General features: G+C 33.0%; 2 protein-coding genes, 1 long non-coding RNA gene and 2 other non-coding genes across 6 annotated transcripts in view; 1 reads left to right on the top strand and 4 right to left on the bottom strand.

Annotated features, from left to right (window-relative positions):
• Window positions 1-1,156, top strand: part of LOC100527188 (uncharacterized) — a 6,438-nt gene extending 5,282 nt beyond the window's left edge. The window contains 1 exon segment of one of the 2 annotated variants that reach the window (NM_001249247.1): window positions 677-1,026. In NM_001249247.1, the coding sequence (NP_001236176.1) occupies window positions 677-891 (215 nt within the window). In that variant the 3' untranslated portion in view covers window positions 892-1,026. 2 annotated transcript variants of the gene reach the window in all.
• LOC102661244 (uncharacterized) lies at window positions 901-2,786 on the bottom strand. Its single transcript, XR_415113.4, has 3 exons — window positions 2,462-2,786; window positions 2,088-2,171; window positions 901-1,949 (listed from the first exon to the last, which is right to left on the bottom strand). It is a non-coding gene; the product is annotated as an uncharacterized lncRNA (long non-coding RNA).
• Window positions 2,669-2,787, bottom strand: LOC113002253 (U5 spliceosomal RNA). Its single transcript, XR_003267797.1, has one exon. It is a non-coding gene; the product is annotated as a U5 spliceosomal RNA (small nuclear RNA).
• Window positions 2,788-12,060: 9,273 nt separating this feature from the next.
• On the bottom strand, window positions 12,061-13,604 carry LOC106799354 (uncharacterized). Its single transcript, XM_041017015.1, has 2 exons — window positions 13,523-13,604; window positions 12,061-13,445 (listed from the first exon to the last, which is right to left on the bottom strand). The coding sequence occupies exon 2, from the start codon at window positions 13,007-13,009 to the stop codon at window positions 12,341-12,343; it is 669 nt and encodes a 222-aa protein (XP_040872949.1). The 5' UTR covers window positions 13,010-13,445; window positions 13,523-13,604; the 3' UTR covers window positions 12,061-12,340.
• A 2,967-nt stretch (window positions 13,605-16,571) lies between these two features.
• LOC113002209 (U1 spliceosomal RNA) lies at window positions 16,572-16,732 on the bottom strand. Its single transcript, XR_003267753.1, has one exon. It is a non-coding gene; the product is annotated as a U1 spliceosomal RNA (small nuclear RNA).
• Between the last annotated feature and the right edge of the window lie 1,960 nt (window positions 16,733-18,692).

An 18,692-nucleotide genomic window follows, 5' to 3' on the forward strand; every position in this document is an offset into this window, starting at 1 on the left:
CTGGGTAAAGGCTCATTTGGACTACAGCTCCATGTAAAAAAAAGTTACGACTAGTCGTAAAATATAAAAATAAATAAATTAAACATATGACTTCAAAATCGTAAAATAAAAAAATATATAGTAAAAGAAATTTAACATGAAGTCGTAAAAAATTTTATGACTTCAATTAACAAAAAAAAAAGTTGTAACATGTTATGACTTTTAATTTCAGTAACACTATTTTTGACTTATCTCATTTTCGATAATAATTTAAAATCAACCCCATACGAAAAAAGCCTAAAAAATTTGCACCCATTTGGTAAAAAAAAAAACCTACTTTGTTATAATATATGTAATTAATTCATTGAACGTGATTACTATGTTGTAGAAAAACAAATATAAGTAGTCAATTATGAAATGAAAATATACAGTGGCATCCATTTGTCGTTATTATATAGTACATTCTATCCTGGAAAAACAAGTTGTTTTCCTCGAACCAACAAACAATCCCAGAAAAAATGACAATGATTTAACTAAGTAACCTAGGTGACTACTGACTCAATTTGTTGTTCATTAGCTATTTGCAAAACCAATAAAAGCCTCTACCAGAATTGTCGTACTTAAAACTCATAACTTTGAATGTGTGCTTGCTTTTATTGTTCTTGGCATGTGTGTAGTGCTGACTATTGCTATATAGGGCGTGGAGCTGGCATGGGAGGATTGTTGGCAGGGGGTGTTGCTGCTGCTGCCGCTGCCTATGGTGCTCACCACATGGCACATGGATATCATCGTTTTGGACACGGAGCCTACCATGGTCATGGAAAGTTCAAGCACGGGAAATTCGGCAAGCGTTGGAAGCATGGCAGGTTTGGATTTGGCAAGTATAAGCATGGTTGGAAAAAGTGGAAGTGATAAAGAGACTAATATGTTAAAAATGTGATTTTGAGCAAGGTCATGGAGCTTTAGGTATAGGGTGAATAATGTAAGCCTACAACAACATATTGCATGTTTGGCTTCTGTATTTAAAAGAATGGAATATTTCGGTGGAATGTGTGTGGCTTCTCTATTTTAAAGAATGGATTGTTACTATTTTTTCCCTTCAAAGGGATTAAAGTTGAGACAGCAGTAATGTATCAGTTGTAAGTTTTAGTGTAGAATAGGACCCAACTTTTTACAACATGTTCCCTACCCCTAATAAACTTCTGTAAAGGGAGAGTCTATATCAAACTAAGAAAGATTATTTTTGAAAATTCAAAACTATAATAGCAGAGTTTTACAACAAAGGGAGTCCTTCCAGAAATTCTCAAAACTAGCTGAGTCATTTCCCCAAGCACAAAGATAACTTAAATCCTCTTACGTGTACCACTAGGACAACTTCTATGTCTATTCCAGCACACACTCCCGATGTGGAACTAAAGTTTGTGTCTATATTCGCGGTTTCCTTGGTCCTTCTTGTGTGGCATAACCAAAATCGCTATTGAAACAAACAGTAGTTTCTGGATTGCAACAACGAGATCCAACCAAATAAAAATGTGAATCATATAAATTTGGTCAAAATTGTAGGGGTCAGTTAACTTGATACCTAACATCTAAATAATAAAATAGTCTCTGGATTCGTAAATTGTCAATGTTCTTCAATTAGATAATGTCATGTAACACCAAAGACAAAGATGGCACATCAAATGGCTGATGACATCTATCTAGCCACACGCTAGCCTGTCATGTAAAAAGGGCCAATTTGATTGAAAATGGGATGAACTAATGAAAATGAACACACTACTCTGTCTTCTCAAGTCACACCAATTTTTCATTCATAGAAGCATTGCATACAGAGAACCCTACAAACTGAGTACATGATTTGCTCCTTTCACCCTACCAAAACCATGGCCACCGAGATGTCATGCAACACAGCTAAGAACCATATGATGTTGTATTGAATTGTTGTCTGATGCAAAATGTTGAAACAAAAGCTGAAAGAAAAATAGGGGAAACTTAGTAACAATGATGGCTTGGATGACATGGCATTCAGTGACGGAGCCACAACATAAACAATTTATCAAGTGATTTCTCTTACTATTGCTGTTGGACTCCATTTTCAGGTTACTTACTTGATATAGGGAATCAACTCTTACTCTGTCGTCCATGTGCAAGTGGAGTAGATTTGCAGAAGACTAATTTTCACCCTATATACACTGCAAAAACAAACTGAAAATCATGAAATACCTTTTCAACGGCTTTTCTTTCAATGTTTTGTGCAAAAATGTGACAGAAGAGCATGCAGGAGTGAGGCCTTAAGCGAATTTTAAGATATTTTGTTAATCCCAAAAAAGATACAAAATTTATCTCTAATATTATTTTCATCTTAAAAAACAAACACAGCCATCTTAAAAAACAAACACAGCCTTAAAGGGCATTTGAAAAGAAAAAAGAATAGTTAGGGTAAAAGAGTTCATATCAATCCAGTTGTGTCTTGGAAACTTACCATGCTCCGATCCAATAAGTTGTATCTAAACCAATTTCGTTTAAGATAAAAAATACTATGAAACCAATTTGTATGAGACTGCTGCTCTTTTCCTATAACCTTACCCAAAGTTGGACAAGGTTCGATTCAAAAAAGTGCCCAATACTTATATTAAGCCCATTATTGACAATTTAACCGTTGAATTTCAGAAACTTAAACTAAATAACAGGGCCCTCGTAAGAAGACCCTTTTGGAAAAAATTGGCGTATGCCGCTATAAGTGACAAGTACACGGTATTCTTTAGTAAAAGGCGAAAGAATAGTTCGCTTTGTACTTATCACACGGCTCCGTGGTTGAACTGACGAGTAGCTCTCTCATTTTATAGCCTAGAGTTTACTTCAACTTAGTAAGCTGCTCGATGTGGGCTTTTTTCACTATACAGAGGCACTCGTGCGCTTGATACTTCAACTTCGGCCCCAACTTAGCAGATTGTTATAATAGTTTTTCTTTCTTCCTCATTCGTATATTAAAAATAATTAATTCACCTATCATCTAATTTTTCTATTACATTCTTTTATATCTCAAAGCAAAAGAGGTTTAAGAAACTGGACCTTAATTAGTTTAATTAAGCTCGGCTTCTGCAACAGCTTTGTTCCTTTGTTGCATACTTAAAACAGTGAAAAAGACTAATATATAGTTACAAATTTAAAGAAAGAACGAGAATCTTGAACATGTTAGGTGTGTGCTGATGAATTGTGTATCCCATTTGTGATGTGTAGACCTGAACTCTGATGGCATGATTTTATTAACTTATAAAGGGTTGATAGGTTATAGACTATGAATTGTTAACGTGTTAAGGGTCTTTTCTATACATGTGATATGAAAATATAAACCACCATAATGAAAGGTAAGTTAGTTTTAGATATATGGATAAGGAACTGTTTACGCTGTTTTTCTTAATCATTCAACATTACCCTCTCCCCTTACATTAATTAAAAATAAAATATGAAGAATTCCAAACTCTTTCATTGTTGGGCATTTTCTCATTTGTGTTCTAGATACATTTCCTGATGTAGATCATGATTTATATATTTTTAACTGCACCTATCTGGTAAAAAATACAAGCAAGGTTGATTATGCTTTTGATTTTACATTAGTTCCCTGGGCCCCAAGGGTAGCCAACTCTGGTAATATATATGTGATTTTTTACTTTAAGAATAGCCTGAACTTGGGAAGAAGAGATAGTTGCCCACTTGATTTATTGTTAGAAGTGTGTATTCACATTTGATTCCAGTTTTACATCAGATACTTAGCTAGGAAGGTGTAAAGGGTGAATAATGTGGCTGACTGATGACACCAGTTTGCCCTTTTGTTGGCCTTTTCTCATTTCAGTTTTTCTGTGGTTACAACTAAGAACATTTCTACTCCTTGTTTTTTCAATGGTACTAATTAGTAAATAAGTAACAAAAGTGGAACTTAGTTCTGTTCTAATAACTATAATCCATCGAACTTTTTAATATCATGGTGTTTCTTACTAGGCAAACAAGATGCTTTGCTTAGAATTTTGTTACCGAATGGTTTCTATACTCAATGTATACGTACAAGATATTTATCCATGGCTCCTTTATGCTCACGCATCTTATAATCCACTAGCACAATAACATCAATCTATTGCCAGCTTATAATCCAAAGTTGAACACTGAAGTTCTTACTCTTATGTGTTTAGACAGCTTCAATGATCACAAACACGGATTTGTTTTTTCGCTAAATGTGCTCATGATTCTCTCATATTCTGAATCCTTCAGCACACAAACTGATTAGCCTTTTACCGCTATTGCTCACTAATCTGCATATAAGCTTCTGATAGTGCAATGAAATGACAAAGTGTTTCAGAAACAAGATGCAAATCCTGCATCTCATACCTTAAAAATGCAAGGTGTTAGTCCTTGTCATTATTAAACATCCATTCAGATTGATGTATTTCTTATTTATCTTATCAAGAAATAGAACTTACCATAGTTCTTCTGATTAGCGTTGCACAAATACCCTATAGAACCCTTCACCGGGTTTGCCATCCAAAACAATTGGTTGGAAAAATGCAGAATATATTTTCAATATTTCATGTTACCATCATGATTCACTAATTTCCGGGTACATTACATTTTCACCTTGATCTGTTATGAATTTAAATTACTAAGTGTGTGTTTGCTTCCGCATGAAAAACGTACGTATTGACCTATTTCCACGTCCAATTTGATTAAGGACGCAGAAGCTACAAAGGAGAGCATTAGTTTAGACGTGGATCCAATTACTTTGTCGTATATCCAAACACGCTATTAATAAAATCATGTTAAAATCCTAGCCTGTTTACTCGCTTAGGGAAACAAACTCATCCACAATTCTCATACAGTAAACCACAATTAGCCCTCCACTTAATTCATTAAACTTGTCATCCAACTTAACTCATACTGAAGCACTTTTCTCTTTATTTTGGATGTGTCCACCAATGTAACAAAGTCTGCAATTGTCTCTGGACCAACTCTTGTATATATGTATGCAACAGCATCTTTCAAGTGCTCCACAAATTTTACTCACACCAAAACAGTGAAGAGCCTACGCCTGCAAGAGGAAATTATTAATTTTTTTGGAAAAAAAAAGGAAATATAATGCAAAGAGGTCGTACTAAGAAAATTTAGTACTCCCTCGGATACTATATATAAGATACCTTAGACAACAATTATACAAACCAAATAAAAGTAATTAATTTAGTTGATTTAAAAAAAATGTTACTAATCTACCAATTTTTCCCTCAATAAAAGTAAATTGTAATGCACCACTACTAAAAGACTTTATTGTTTTTTTTCTTATAAAAAAATTGTCAATACTAAAATGAAAAAAAAAACACTACTAAAAAAAGTATTTTTAACATCGGTTATTTTAGACATTTAACATTGATTTTGAATCGATGTTAAAATGATCGTCTTTAAAAGTATATTACTTTTAACATTGATTATAAAAATTGATGTTTAAATTCACTATACAACATTGGTTACTCATAACTGATGTGGTATAGTAATAGCAAATAGCAAAAAAAAAAAACATAAATGACATTGATTTTGCAAGAACCGTTGTTGTATAGCACAATACAACATCGGTTTTGGGAAGAAACAATGTTGTTTTTTCTTTTTTTAATATTTTATTTATTTATTAAATGAACCCAAAGCCGCAAATATATTAAAAACATAATCAATCTATGCCAAAACCAAATCAATCCAGATAGTATATATTATATTCAAATTATTATTGAATAAATATTAATAAATACAATAATGTCAATACATAAATATCATTTATAACCTAAGATTTAGGTAAGTCTAACAAGAAAAGAGGTAGCAAGAAAGCTGAAGAAATGTGCACTCTAGTCAAGTGTGATGCTTGGCTTTAATTTCATCCATCTATGTTGTAAAACAAGGAAGAGGATATATCATTTTCTATTTTATTATAATGTCTTTCATCAATTCGACCAACCCCTTCCCTTTCCTTGGATATAGATAGATATGTTATGTTGTTTTCTCTTTTTGCTACATATGCTACGGTGCAACTACATTTATTTAAAGCAATGAACATAATTTTGATACGTATAATAGAGTAGAAAGGATTGACTCTAATGCTTTACCACAGACTGACACTTATATTCACTACATTTGTATTTTTTGTTAAAGAGCATGTTGTCTCATTCTTGGGCCCCTTCATTAATTTCAACTTGACTTTTATTCACCACTGTGTGGAGTTAGCTTGACTTACTTTATCATGTGTCATGTTTAGTGAGTGCTCTATATCAAGTTTTGTCCTCTATGCGTTAATTCTACATGGGATCATGCAGTACACATGATATATATGATCCCTTTGAAACTTAAAGTGTCATGTGTACAATTTGAAAAATTAACTTCACTTATATTACCATGTGTTTGTTTGAGCAACACATACTCATTTATCATGAACATGCATTATCTAATTTATAGTAAAATACTACAATATATGAAGCTACATACTAATTAACTGCCTGGTGTTGTTGCATGAAGGACATTCTTTTCCCTCCTTTTGAATGAATTGTATAAAAAGGGTTACTATGTATATTGTAGCGAAGGATATTGAAGTTGGAACTCCTAAGCCAAAGTTTCAGACGGAACCTACTTTGCCAATATATCTAAAGGTAATATATATACTTTCCAAGATTGGAACCTTCTTGGCTTCGAGGATTTAGCTATATGTGAGGCTTAAGGGTAATCAACACTCGTACAAATAAAATTACCCACCTTCACAAAGGATCGTGAGAACACAACAAAGATTACACCGTAGGAAAAATAATAATAAACACAAGAATTTAACGTAATTCGACACCTCTTGCCTACGTCCACGTAATTGTCTCAAAAAGTATTTCACTATCACAAAAATGATTACAAGATTGTAACCTATCCCAAATAGTGTATCACTCTACAAATCTGAGTACCTTATTCAATGGTTATAAGAAATGATAACACTCTCACACAAATACATTTTCTCTCAACAAAGTGATTTTGTTTTACAATCTCTCTTCTCACATACTCTCTCTTCATCTGTTGTATCTCCACTAATTCTCTTCTCTATTTACAGTGAAGATTGCCACCAACTATAATAAATAAGCTCTCTTGGAAGTTGAAACAAAAACAACATCCAATACATCCATTCAACTAAGGTTCATCTAGTAAAATACAATCTTACACTTTGCATTTAAGCCACCTAAAACTTAGTGATAAAAAATTCAATTCCCAATATGCATGCACCTTATCTTTTGGCTTGAAACTCTACACTTAATAACATGGTTTGGCTGAGAAAAAAGGGTATGAGTATGACTAGTTATGCCTTCGTGCATTGACCTTGCTTATGTGCTTTACTTTAAGTTATATCATGTGTTTGTGATGGATCCCACTAATTGAGATAAATTCTTAGTCTACAATTTATAGTTTACAGATATAATCTACAAGGTAATGATGAAAGGCATAACTACAACTAAGGAAAAGGATGTCTTGAAGGAGATCATTGGTATGTGTAGTAGTAGACAAGCTCTAATGTGTAAAATAAAATATAGATTCATTGGCCATTTAGATTGAAAGATATCAACATTATAAACAAGCTTGGAAGAAAGATAACATAAAGAAAATAAATATAACAACGTCTTATCTAGATAGCTTTATATGATTGAAAATTAAAAATTCAAAAAATAAAGAAGAACGCATGCATACCTCTTTAATTTCACGATAATGCACTAGGACAATGTGTTCTAACTGCTTGCAAACCAACACGATGTTCAAGTCGTTAGATTTTTTTTTTCAAATGATAAAACACTTGTAGTTTCCTTTTCAGTTGTCTATGAGACTAGTAAAATGCCCTTAATTTAATTTTTTTTTTTTAGAAAGAATACTCTATCGCAAAATCTCAAGTGCCTATGCCTTTTTTTGTGTCCTTTAAACTTTCATGTCATGGCAACCATGAAATTTGCCATGATACTGAACTCTTATACTTCAGTTGTGCACTCTGCCTTATGTTTTAACATTTTATGGATGTATTCTATAACTTGGGACTACCATGAAAAGTGACTTACATATACGTAAAATTTATCCAGAACCTTAAGTTTTGAACTATAATATTGATACTTTCACTATTTATAACATTCATGAGAGAAAACCAATTAGTAAATATGAAAGGTCTCTCACAGGTGCTCCTGCTCATGTCTAGAGGCTAATTTATGAAAATTAAAGCATCATAATTCTCTTGTTAGTCTCATTTACCACAGTTTTTACTTTCAACCTCTGACTGATAGAGGTTTACATTAGTCACCACACTAGATGTGATATGTTTGACATTCATGATACAAAGTAGGTTTGAGTGGTTATTTTGTACATAAAACAAGTGCTAGGCATATTATGGTGGTGGTGTTATAATCTTGCAATAAACTATTCAAGATATAGTTCTACGATTTTCTGCTCATGGACTTTTTAGTGTATTTCTTCATTAGATATGTAGAGAGATTAACATGTCATACCACATAATTCAATCTCTTAGTTTCTATGTGTTTGGCTCCACATCCAAACCTCAAGACTTAAGTTATAAACATGGAAATAAGAAGCTACTCGGGGTAGCTTTTGCCTACTATAATTACAAATATATAAAATACTTCCTACTATAATTAATTGCTAGCTAGTGATGCTAATTTTCCTTACAACTATTGAACTTATTTATGGATGTCCGCACAAGTTTTAATCTCTTAGTTTCTGGATATTTGCTCTCCACACACGTTCCTCACTCACTTACTGGATCAGGCCCCTTACGGAGCTTTGATACCAATTGTTGAAACTCAAGGTATGCGTAAGTCTCACAAGAAAACGTTTGTGGACAGGTACATTTATTCAATGCAAAGCATGGCTTATATAAGCCTTACAAACTCAGAGAAACAAACTAACTGACACGACAGCTAAGTGGCACTAAAATAGGAGTAAATAAAGCAACTAATAAAAAAACCATTCAGTCCTATAATATAGGAGCATTATTGACACGTAAATAACTAAGAGAAGGAAGTCGAGTCAAATTATAAAAATGCTGTAGAAAGCATTTAAAAATCAAATTGGCTAACATGGTGAAATGAATGGTATAACAATGTTATTAAAATAGTTTCCTATTCATACTACACTTTAAGAGGCTGATAGAACATTGGAGATCAAAATAAAATTGACAAAACGCTACACACATATGTTGTTAAAATTGCTAAGCAAAAGACAAACATACTTCAAGAATATATAAAATCTGGTTTTGAATTTTATAGCTGCCTATATGGACATATTTCAGTTGTTGTTCATTAGTCATTGGCAGTGTCTATCAAAATTGTCATACTTGTAACTTTGAATATATGCTTGCTTTCAAAGTTAACCAATTCGGAACTTTGAAAACCTTTTGTCTTTGCACTAAGGAATCCTCGACATTGCACCAGAATAATTGACTCCAATTGGCAAAGATAAAACTCAATTAACCAATTTTAAATATGTATAAAAAAAATTAACTGTACGGATCAATTAACACAATTTGTTCAATAAAAAATTAAAGGCTTTTAAATATGTTTTTTCACCCTTGAAAAAATAACTAATTTTTATTTTCGTATGTTGAAATTAATTCATTTAATTCTTGATTTTATGAAAATAGATATTTTAAGTCCTTGTCATTGGTTTTGCTTTATAAAGGTAGTAACATGTTACATGGCAAACAGATCCTTGGCACATGGCATAATTTGATAGTGTCATGTCATCATATTTAACACAACAAAACTAATAACAAAAACTAAAATTATGTATTTTCATGAAAACAGGAATCAAGTGGAATAACTATTTGATAGGTACTAAAATCAAATTTTCAGCACTACCATTTAGATTGGTAAGGGTCACTAAGGCTTAGTTATGGGATGAATAATGTATACTACAACATCATATTTGCATGTTTGCAATGATAACTTTATTTATGACCATTATCGGTCGTTGTTATTATTTGTGCAAATGTGAGTGGCTCATGTACATAAAAGAAATTCATCATCCCTGTAATATTTTGCTTGTTTTTATTTTACTATTTTCCCCTTCGTCAAGGGGTTAAAGTTGAGATAACAGTTCAGCAAAATTGACAGATAAGCCATGGAAACGTTTTCAGTTGTTAGTAAGAGAAATTTTAGTGTCGAAATAGGATTACATATGTGGTATAATGAACTTTTGTAAAGAGAGGATTTCCATGAAACTTGATGAGTCTTGAGAGATTATTATTATTTGCTCTCTATGAGCAGTTTCTTTGTTGGATTAAAAACATCTTTTATGGTATATATATAAAAAAAAAAAAAAAAAACTAGGCATCTGGTGTGTGTCAAAGTCTATAAACAAGGAAAGCAACCACATGATCAAGAGGAAGAATATTTCTCAACTAATAGTAAAAAAAATAATCTCTTTAAAGCGAGAAACTATTAAAGTGAATTTTGTCCCTTTAAAGAAAGTTTTCTTCGTAAACATAGTTTTCTTATGAGCAGTTCCTTTTATTTCGTTTCATTGATGTGGAAATTCATTGTAGTGAAAACTAGTTATAATAGTTTTTAATTGAATATTTTTTGTAGTTTTTTCATCGAGAAAAAAATAATAGAAAACAGAAAGAAGAATAGTTTAATATTTAGTGATATGGGGGGATACTGTATTCCGCCAAAAAAACTTATGTTTGTATGAGATATGTACTACTCCTTTGATAGAGATTCTTTTAATAATTATTCAATATATTTTGCATTATTAATTATTAATATTGTGACTATTAGAGATGGAGAAATACTGCAGGAAAGAGATAACACAATTTTGTTTTGGTGTAATCATAAGTTCACAACTAAAAAGGGTCCAGAGTAAACAACACTAAGGGCAAAAACATCAAAATGGGTCACTTTTACATTTTAATTATTAAATAGGGGCTGTTATACAATTATTTACTTGGGAGGTCTATTTTTTTATTACAAAGAGTCCCCCAGATAGGTGCTTCCGTTGAACATGCGACATGTGGCACAGCAGGTAGCGCCCCTGACGCGGACGCATCTACTAGCGCCTAGGGGTCTGGTGCCACTGGTGGCGCCCCTGCTGCAGACGCTACTGCTAGCGCAGGGCAGCCACGCGCCTGCCCCCCAGTCTCTTCTTGTCACACCCCCAGCCTCTTCCCACACCCCCTCCCCCCAGTCTCTTCTTCTCACACTCCCAGCCTCTTCCCACACCCCCATCCCAAAATTGTATATTTTTTAATTTGTTTATTATTTGTTTATCAAAAATTTAAATTTTGTTTCATTTTTATTATTATTATTATTTGTTTTTTTTTATATTCCCACACCCTCACCCCAAAAATTCAATAAGATTATTTTTTATACACTCTAAATTGTATATTTTTTAATTTTTTTATTATTTATTTATAAAAAATTATATATTTTTTTCATTTTTTTTATTAGTATTATTTTTTATTTTTTTATATTCTGGCACGTACCCCCACCCCAAAATTTCAATAAGATCATTTTCTATACACTCTAAATTGTATATTTTTTAATTTGTTTATCAAAAATTAAATTTTTTTTCATTAGTATTATTTGTTATTTTTTTATATTCCTACGCCCCCACCCCAAAATTTCAATAAGATTATTTTTTATACACTCTAAATTGTATATTTTTTAATTTTTTTTATTATTCATTTATAAAAAATTATATTTTTTTTTTCATTTTTATTATTAGTATTATTTGTTATTTTTTTATATTCTGACACGTACCCCCCTCCCCAAAATTTCAATAAGATTATTTTTTATACACTCTAACTTGTATATTTTTTAATTTGTTTATTATTTGTTTATCAAAAATTATATTTTTTTCATTTTTATTATTAGTATTATTTGTTATTTTTTTATATTTTATTATTCTCTCTTTTTGAAGTATATATAAGTACATTTTCAATAAAATACATTTTCACCTAAAATACATTTTGAAATCCTAAAATATTTTAAAATGCTTTTTGATTTGGCCAATTCTTTTTTGATTTGGCCATTAAATTACGTTAGAGATCACTTTTGGTTTATGTGTCATTAACATTATGGTTATTTATTTTAAAAGCATTGCACAATAAGATTGAAACATTAAAGTGACAATAATATAAAATTAACATGAAAAAAAATCATACAAAGTACATGACAATATGAAACACATGGAAAAAAATAAAACAAAGTACATGAAAATGTTGAACCATGCGGAAAAAATGTAAACTCATTATTAATCAATCATCACTATGCCTGTGATGCCGCGACGAAGTCCCACATGACCGGTCCTAATTTCTAGCTACCCTATCAGGATTTCTTCTTCTACGATTCGCCCTTTCATCCACTTGGTCAGCCTCGACAGAGAAATCATGACGTAAATCGACCCCTAATAAGTCGTTCATGTCGGGTATATCTCCAGGTACATTCCACGGACCAACAAGTGGGGCATTTGGGGTCGATAGTTGACCACTGTGGGTAAATGAAGGAGTTCCCGTTGAAGGAGGAGAGGACCCAAATATGCCTGCAAAACTATACCCTGGTTGAAAATCATGTGGATATGAATACATCAGTGGCATCTGAGACGGTTCTTGAGTGAATGCCGGCGGTGTGTAATACATTCCATGTTGTCGTTCTGGCATCGGAGGCAAACTATACGTTGTTGCATCAACAGTTTCCCGACGTTGCGGTAAGCCTCGAGTCTCCACACTTTGCTGTAGTATATTAAACTGTTGATGTTCAAATTGTGGCTGAGAAGGGGGAGCATCTTGATGTGCCTCAAGTATCTTATCCTCTTCGTCAGAGAAAAGAGTGATCTTCTCGATACATGGCAGTAAATCGTCAAAAGTACAAACCCTTCTCCCAACAGGTGACACCATAAAATGTAGTGTTTCAGCGATTTCACCCTGCATAGAAAATAAATGAATAGTTATTAAAATAATCTTCAATAAGCGCAACATTCTTTTCTAAATTATAATGAACAATGTATACCAATAGTCCTCTTCTTGCATGTTTTGGATCGACATAAACTTTTGTTTTACGCCTGTACCACCTCATATATTCAGAGTTCAGACAGAGGGTCCATGTTTGTGGTGGCGTTTGCTCTACTCTCCTTTCATAGTGACTATTCCATTCATTAAGCGCGGGTTGCATTAGTCGCATCCAATTTTTTCCTTCCTTTCCCTTTAATGTCAAGTCATGTATGTTGTTGGGTTGCATTACTGGTCCCGGAATAGGTTGTTGCATTCCAAATTGTCTCATGACTCTATCCGGCTGGTGCCATTCCACTTTTTGAAAACAAATAAGTGGTATGATACATGTCCATAATACAGACCCAAAAAAACAAACTTGACTCAAATTCATTTCCACATGTCCAGCATAAGGGACCCAGACAAACTGCATATAAAAGTTAAATTTAATAAATTAATTAAGAATTACAACATCATTTAATAAACAAACGTCAAAATTGTTACCTCGTCGCGTTTCATGACATCTAATTTACGACGAAACTCAATTAAATTGTCATTGTCTATGTGATGCAATTCACCTCTCAACCATCTTCACAAAAAATTAAATAACAAAATAAAATGTTACATAGAATAATGATTAACATCAACCAAGCATGTTTATTAATTATCAATTCAAAATAGTAAAGGAAAGTATACCTGTAACCAAGTGGCGCGTTTTGTTGTTGTGGAGGAATAACTGACGGAGCTAACATTGGGCATCGTTCCCATGCCCATAATTGAATCAAGAGAGTGAAACCGCCTATTGATTTAGTATTATAGTCTGTTGCGATGCACATCTCTCTATAAAGGTTACCCAAAACAGCAGCTCCCCATGCATAACTGCTGCACTCTCTAAGGTCTCTCAGAAATTGCAAATATTTAAAATGCACCCTTTTGCTGCTTTTGTCAACAAACATTACCCCTCCTATGAATCGTAAGATCCAAGCACAAGCAAATCTTTCAAGGCCTTCTTGGTTGCCTGTAAAATCATGAATATTTGCAAAATGAGAAGACAACCAACTCAATTTAATTGAATTCCCATCAACTGCAGCATCGTCAGGCATGACACCCAATAACTCATGAAACAACTCAAACCAGTCAATATTTGTATTTCCAATTAAAGGTCTTCCATCCACAGGAATACCAAGTAGCACAGAAACATCTTGAAGTGTAATAGTTGCCTCCCCACACTTCAAATGAAATGTATGCGTTTCTGGCCTCCACCTTTCAATAAAAGCATTAACCAATGCTCCATTCACTTTCAACTGCGCCAATTTCATTATCAGGTACAAACCCGAAATTTGTAATAAAGGAATAATTTCTTCGGGCGGTGCTTTTCTATGATTGTACAGTGGTGTGGCTCGTCGGATTTTTAACGTCTTATCATTAGCACCATTCCAAATATGCTGGGATATATGATTTTTTGCATCCACAATAAATCATCCTCTAATGGTCCAGATGCCACGTCATAATGATGAGAAGATGACGAATTAGCCATATTAAAACTCCTGTATAGAAAGAAAAAAAAATTAAAAGTCACACATATCATAAATAATAAATAAAGTCTAAGTACGTACGCAAACAATATTCTAAAAAAATACATAATTTAAATTTTAGAAACGAACACGTAATTTAAATTTTCTTCACATTGAGAAATTTTTTTCCTTAACTTTCAGGAAATTTTTTACTTAATTTTCAGAAAATATATATATTTTTTTCTCCATTTCAACAATTTCAAAAAACATATATATATATATACATATATATATATATATACATATATATATATATGTATATATAATAAAAAATAATTTCTACACATTGAGGAATTTTTTTTCTTCATTTTCAGAATATATATATATATATATATATATATATATATATATATATATATATATATATATATATTTATTGTTTGTCAATCTCAGTAATTTCAATAAACATATATATATAATATAAAATAATTTCTTCACATTGACGATTTTTTTTCTCAACTTTCAGAAAATATATATATTTTTTTCCTCAATTTCACCAATTTCAGAAATATATATATATATATATATATAAAATATGCCTTTCTTTTTTAAATACGCCTAATAACAATATTACAGTAATATTTATTATGAATCTTAATTAAATTTATATCTAAAAATTAAACAACCGTAACAAAAATAAACAATTTGTTATATAATTAATAAAAAATAACTAAAATAATAAAAAAATTAAACTAACAGCAAAAATATATAAAGATAAAGAAAATAAACTTGTTGTGTTGTGAGTTAATACAATTTTGTTGTACACAAGATGACTACCTGCAAAAAAAAACATACAAATAATAAAATATAACAATTTATAAAAAATAAATAAATTTGAAACAATAAAAAAATTAACATACCAACTTTTAGATTATAATGCTGGGAGAAGGGAAACAAAAAATGGAGTGCTGGGAGGGGGGGACAAGCCTCGGGAACCAGAAGGGAGCTTGGGGGAGAAGGAGGGAGTGGGGTGAGGGGGGGGACTAGGTGCCCTTTAACGGGCTGGAGGGGGTGGGGGAGAGGGACACGCCTGGTCCCTAGGCACCTGCAGCAGGGGCGTCACCAGTCGTGCTCAGTCCCAAGGCACTAGCAGACGTGCCCACGTCACGGGCGCTACCTGCTGCCCCCTCGTGCACCGCGCCGACACCACGTGTCGCCTTTGCACGGAGGCGCCGGTCTGATGGACTCTTTATAATAAAAAAACAAATCCCCCAGGTAAATAATTGCAGAACAGCCCCTATTTGATAATTAAAATGTAAAAGTGACAATTTTTGGTGTTTTTGCCCAATAGTAAGACACTAAAACAGTAGGGCAAAGAAAACAAAAGGACACTTGATATTTGTTACAAATTAAAGCCATGAGGCATTTGAATGAATCCATGAGAAATAAGTGCTATTTATCCAGCATCAGTCTAGTTTCACTAACTATAAGATGCATCTCTGAAACTAAGGACCTTTACTCACCATAAGAAATGCAATAGAAGCAACTCAAACTAATTTGATGCAACAGGCACGTGCTACAGGTTCTCAGCATGATATTATTTAATCAATCTGCAATTCCTTTCATTGGTTGAAAGAAAAATAAACCACGTGATATGCTACTAGTACATGTAATTTCTCAACTAAAAAGGCACATACTTGATATTAGAATGTTAACTCCTCTTCATAGAATCATCAAGATTTCAGTTTTCTGAGAATGCAATCCCTGGTAGCAACTAACAACAATGGAATCGCTATCAGTTTTAACAGAGCACATGCGAAAATACCCATAGATCCCATATGACATACATATAATGGAATTCAAATATTCCGATAAATAAAAAAATACCTCATGGCGAACCGTGCATTCTTTGAAATACTAGCTTAATCCATAAAATTTACATTCTCAATAAAATGACACACCACAATGGCACAAACTAATGCAATAACAAAGTACAATTTCTAATGCAATAACAAAGTACAATTTCTATGACTAAGTTGGTAGGGGCTGCGCGAACGCAAGCCCCCTCTACCACAAATTATGATGTAGGCTCTGCCATTTAGGCAGACCTTAGAGCAGCACCCCTCCAAAGTGCAATGGAGGTCACTGTCCTAGGCCATTGGCCTTCTTGATCACCAATTGACCCCATCCAGGTAAGTATGTTAACCAATTCCAGCCGCACTTATTTTATAGCTCATGTTCCTTACAATTTTGCCAAAACTTATAGATGTGGGACTTTTTCACAATGCTACCTATGCTATGCTACCGCAAGCGTCTTAAAACAGAATGTGTCTAGAATGGTTGTTCATATAGGACGTGTTTAGTGTTTCTTCATCTTCATCTACATCCGCTAGGTTTGAGAAAATGCCTGAATCCTTCTCAGGTCTACCAACATAATATGTCAGTGAATCAAGGAAGCACAAATCTTTGTTAACCCAAATGGGCATGCACTTGAGCTGCCACATAATGGTTGTTCATATGGGACAAATCAACAGCAATATGTGAGATTATAAACAAATATTTGAGAAAGAGGAAGCAAAAGAAGAATGAAAGTTTTCAGTTCCACTGGATAATTGCTAAAATAATCAAACCAACTTCAAAAATGTGTTTTCATAGACAGGTTTTGACCTGGTAAAATTTATTCCTAAAATTTTGCTGAAATTTGATGCTGGCTGTAGGCTTCTCATGATTTTTTGCATACTTGATCACAGACGATGCATCCTGTAGGCTGATTATATTACTTGTAGAGTAGACATGTCGTGTTTCAATTAATATCATCAAAGATAAGCACTGCCTGCTCCAGCTCCCTAATACACAAGTTGTGGTAACAGAACTAATTTGGTCAAACACAGTCTGACACTAAAACACAGATTGATCACTAATGGTTTGACCACTACGGAAACCACTGTACTGAAAGTAGTTTATAGAGAGAAGATAATTAACTACTAATTGTTGTACTGTCTTCTGTATAGGTACTGAACCAAGGAAGCAGATTAACGGGAATAAAAATGGGCTTATTAAAGAAGCAGATTTAAGAAAGGAGAACAAAATATGAACCAGTGAACTACAAACAGTAATGAGGAAAATGTTGTTATAAATAGCCACAGAGCGATTTTGATCCGGTTCTACCTAAATTTTTCTGGTTTATTCCGACATTTCCCACTTGTCCAACTCTTGCTGAGCAGTTTTTGAATATCAAACGGACCTTCCTAGAAGGTAATTTTAATGTGGCTGATTTTCCCTCTTTTGCAATTAGTTTCACTACAGCGCACCTGCTTACCCTTAAGGGTAGAGCAAGATGAACATTTTTTTATAATTTCTAACTATGATTTTTATAATTTAAAGAATTCAAAACATGATACTATTTAAAACAGGATATAATTATACCGATCTCCCATGAGGTTAGTGATAAATACACCTAGACCCTCCTTAAATCAGAAATTACAACTGATTCTCTTGCTTTTTTGACAGCACACAGCATGCTAAAAAATCCATATTCCATAGATCCCATATCACATACATATAATGGAATTCAAATACTTCAGACCACACCGTGCAGCCATGTCAATCACTTAAAATTCCAGGAACATAATAGCTTTAATACATATACGGATGAACAGCCATCCCAAAAGTTAATATTCTCGACATCACTGAGTTCAGAGGCAAAAGCAAAATCCAATGCAACTGTTCCATGGAAATGACAACATAAACAGAGGTTTGACTGCCACAATCACTTTACTACATTATGCAATCGCACATCTCTCCTACTTAAATACCTTTTTCTAGCATTCTGGATAACAGAGAATATTCAAAAACTAAAAAAAGAATAAGAGTTCCCTCACTCATGTCAGCCTTAAAACTTTCCAACATACTATTCACTCTAGCCAAATTTACTGAGAACTGAACAACTTCAGAAGAATATATCATTCAGGGTATATGTCGAGCTTGAGGCTGAGTATTATCTATGTTGGAAAATAAGACAGTGCCCTCAATGAAAAACAAATGATACTGATTTCAGAAATAAAAATTAACAACATAAAAATAAACAGCAGACACCTTCATAATATGTGCATTCAAAGGTTGAAGGGTGGGACGGGACTGCATTAACAAGAAGTGAACCT

This window comes from Glycine max, chromosome 7 (assembly GCF_000004515.6).
Source record: "Glycine max cultivar Williams 82 chromosome 7, Glycine_max_v4.0, whole genome shotgun sequence".
Taxonomy (NCBI): domain Eukaryota; kingdom Viridiplantae; phylum Streptophyta; class Magnoliopsida; order Fabales; family Fabaceae; genus Glycine; species Glycine max.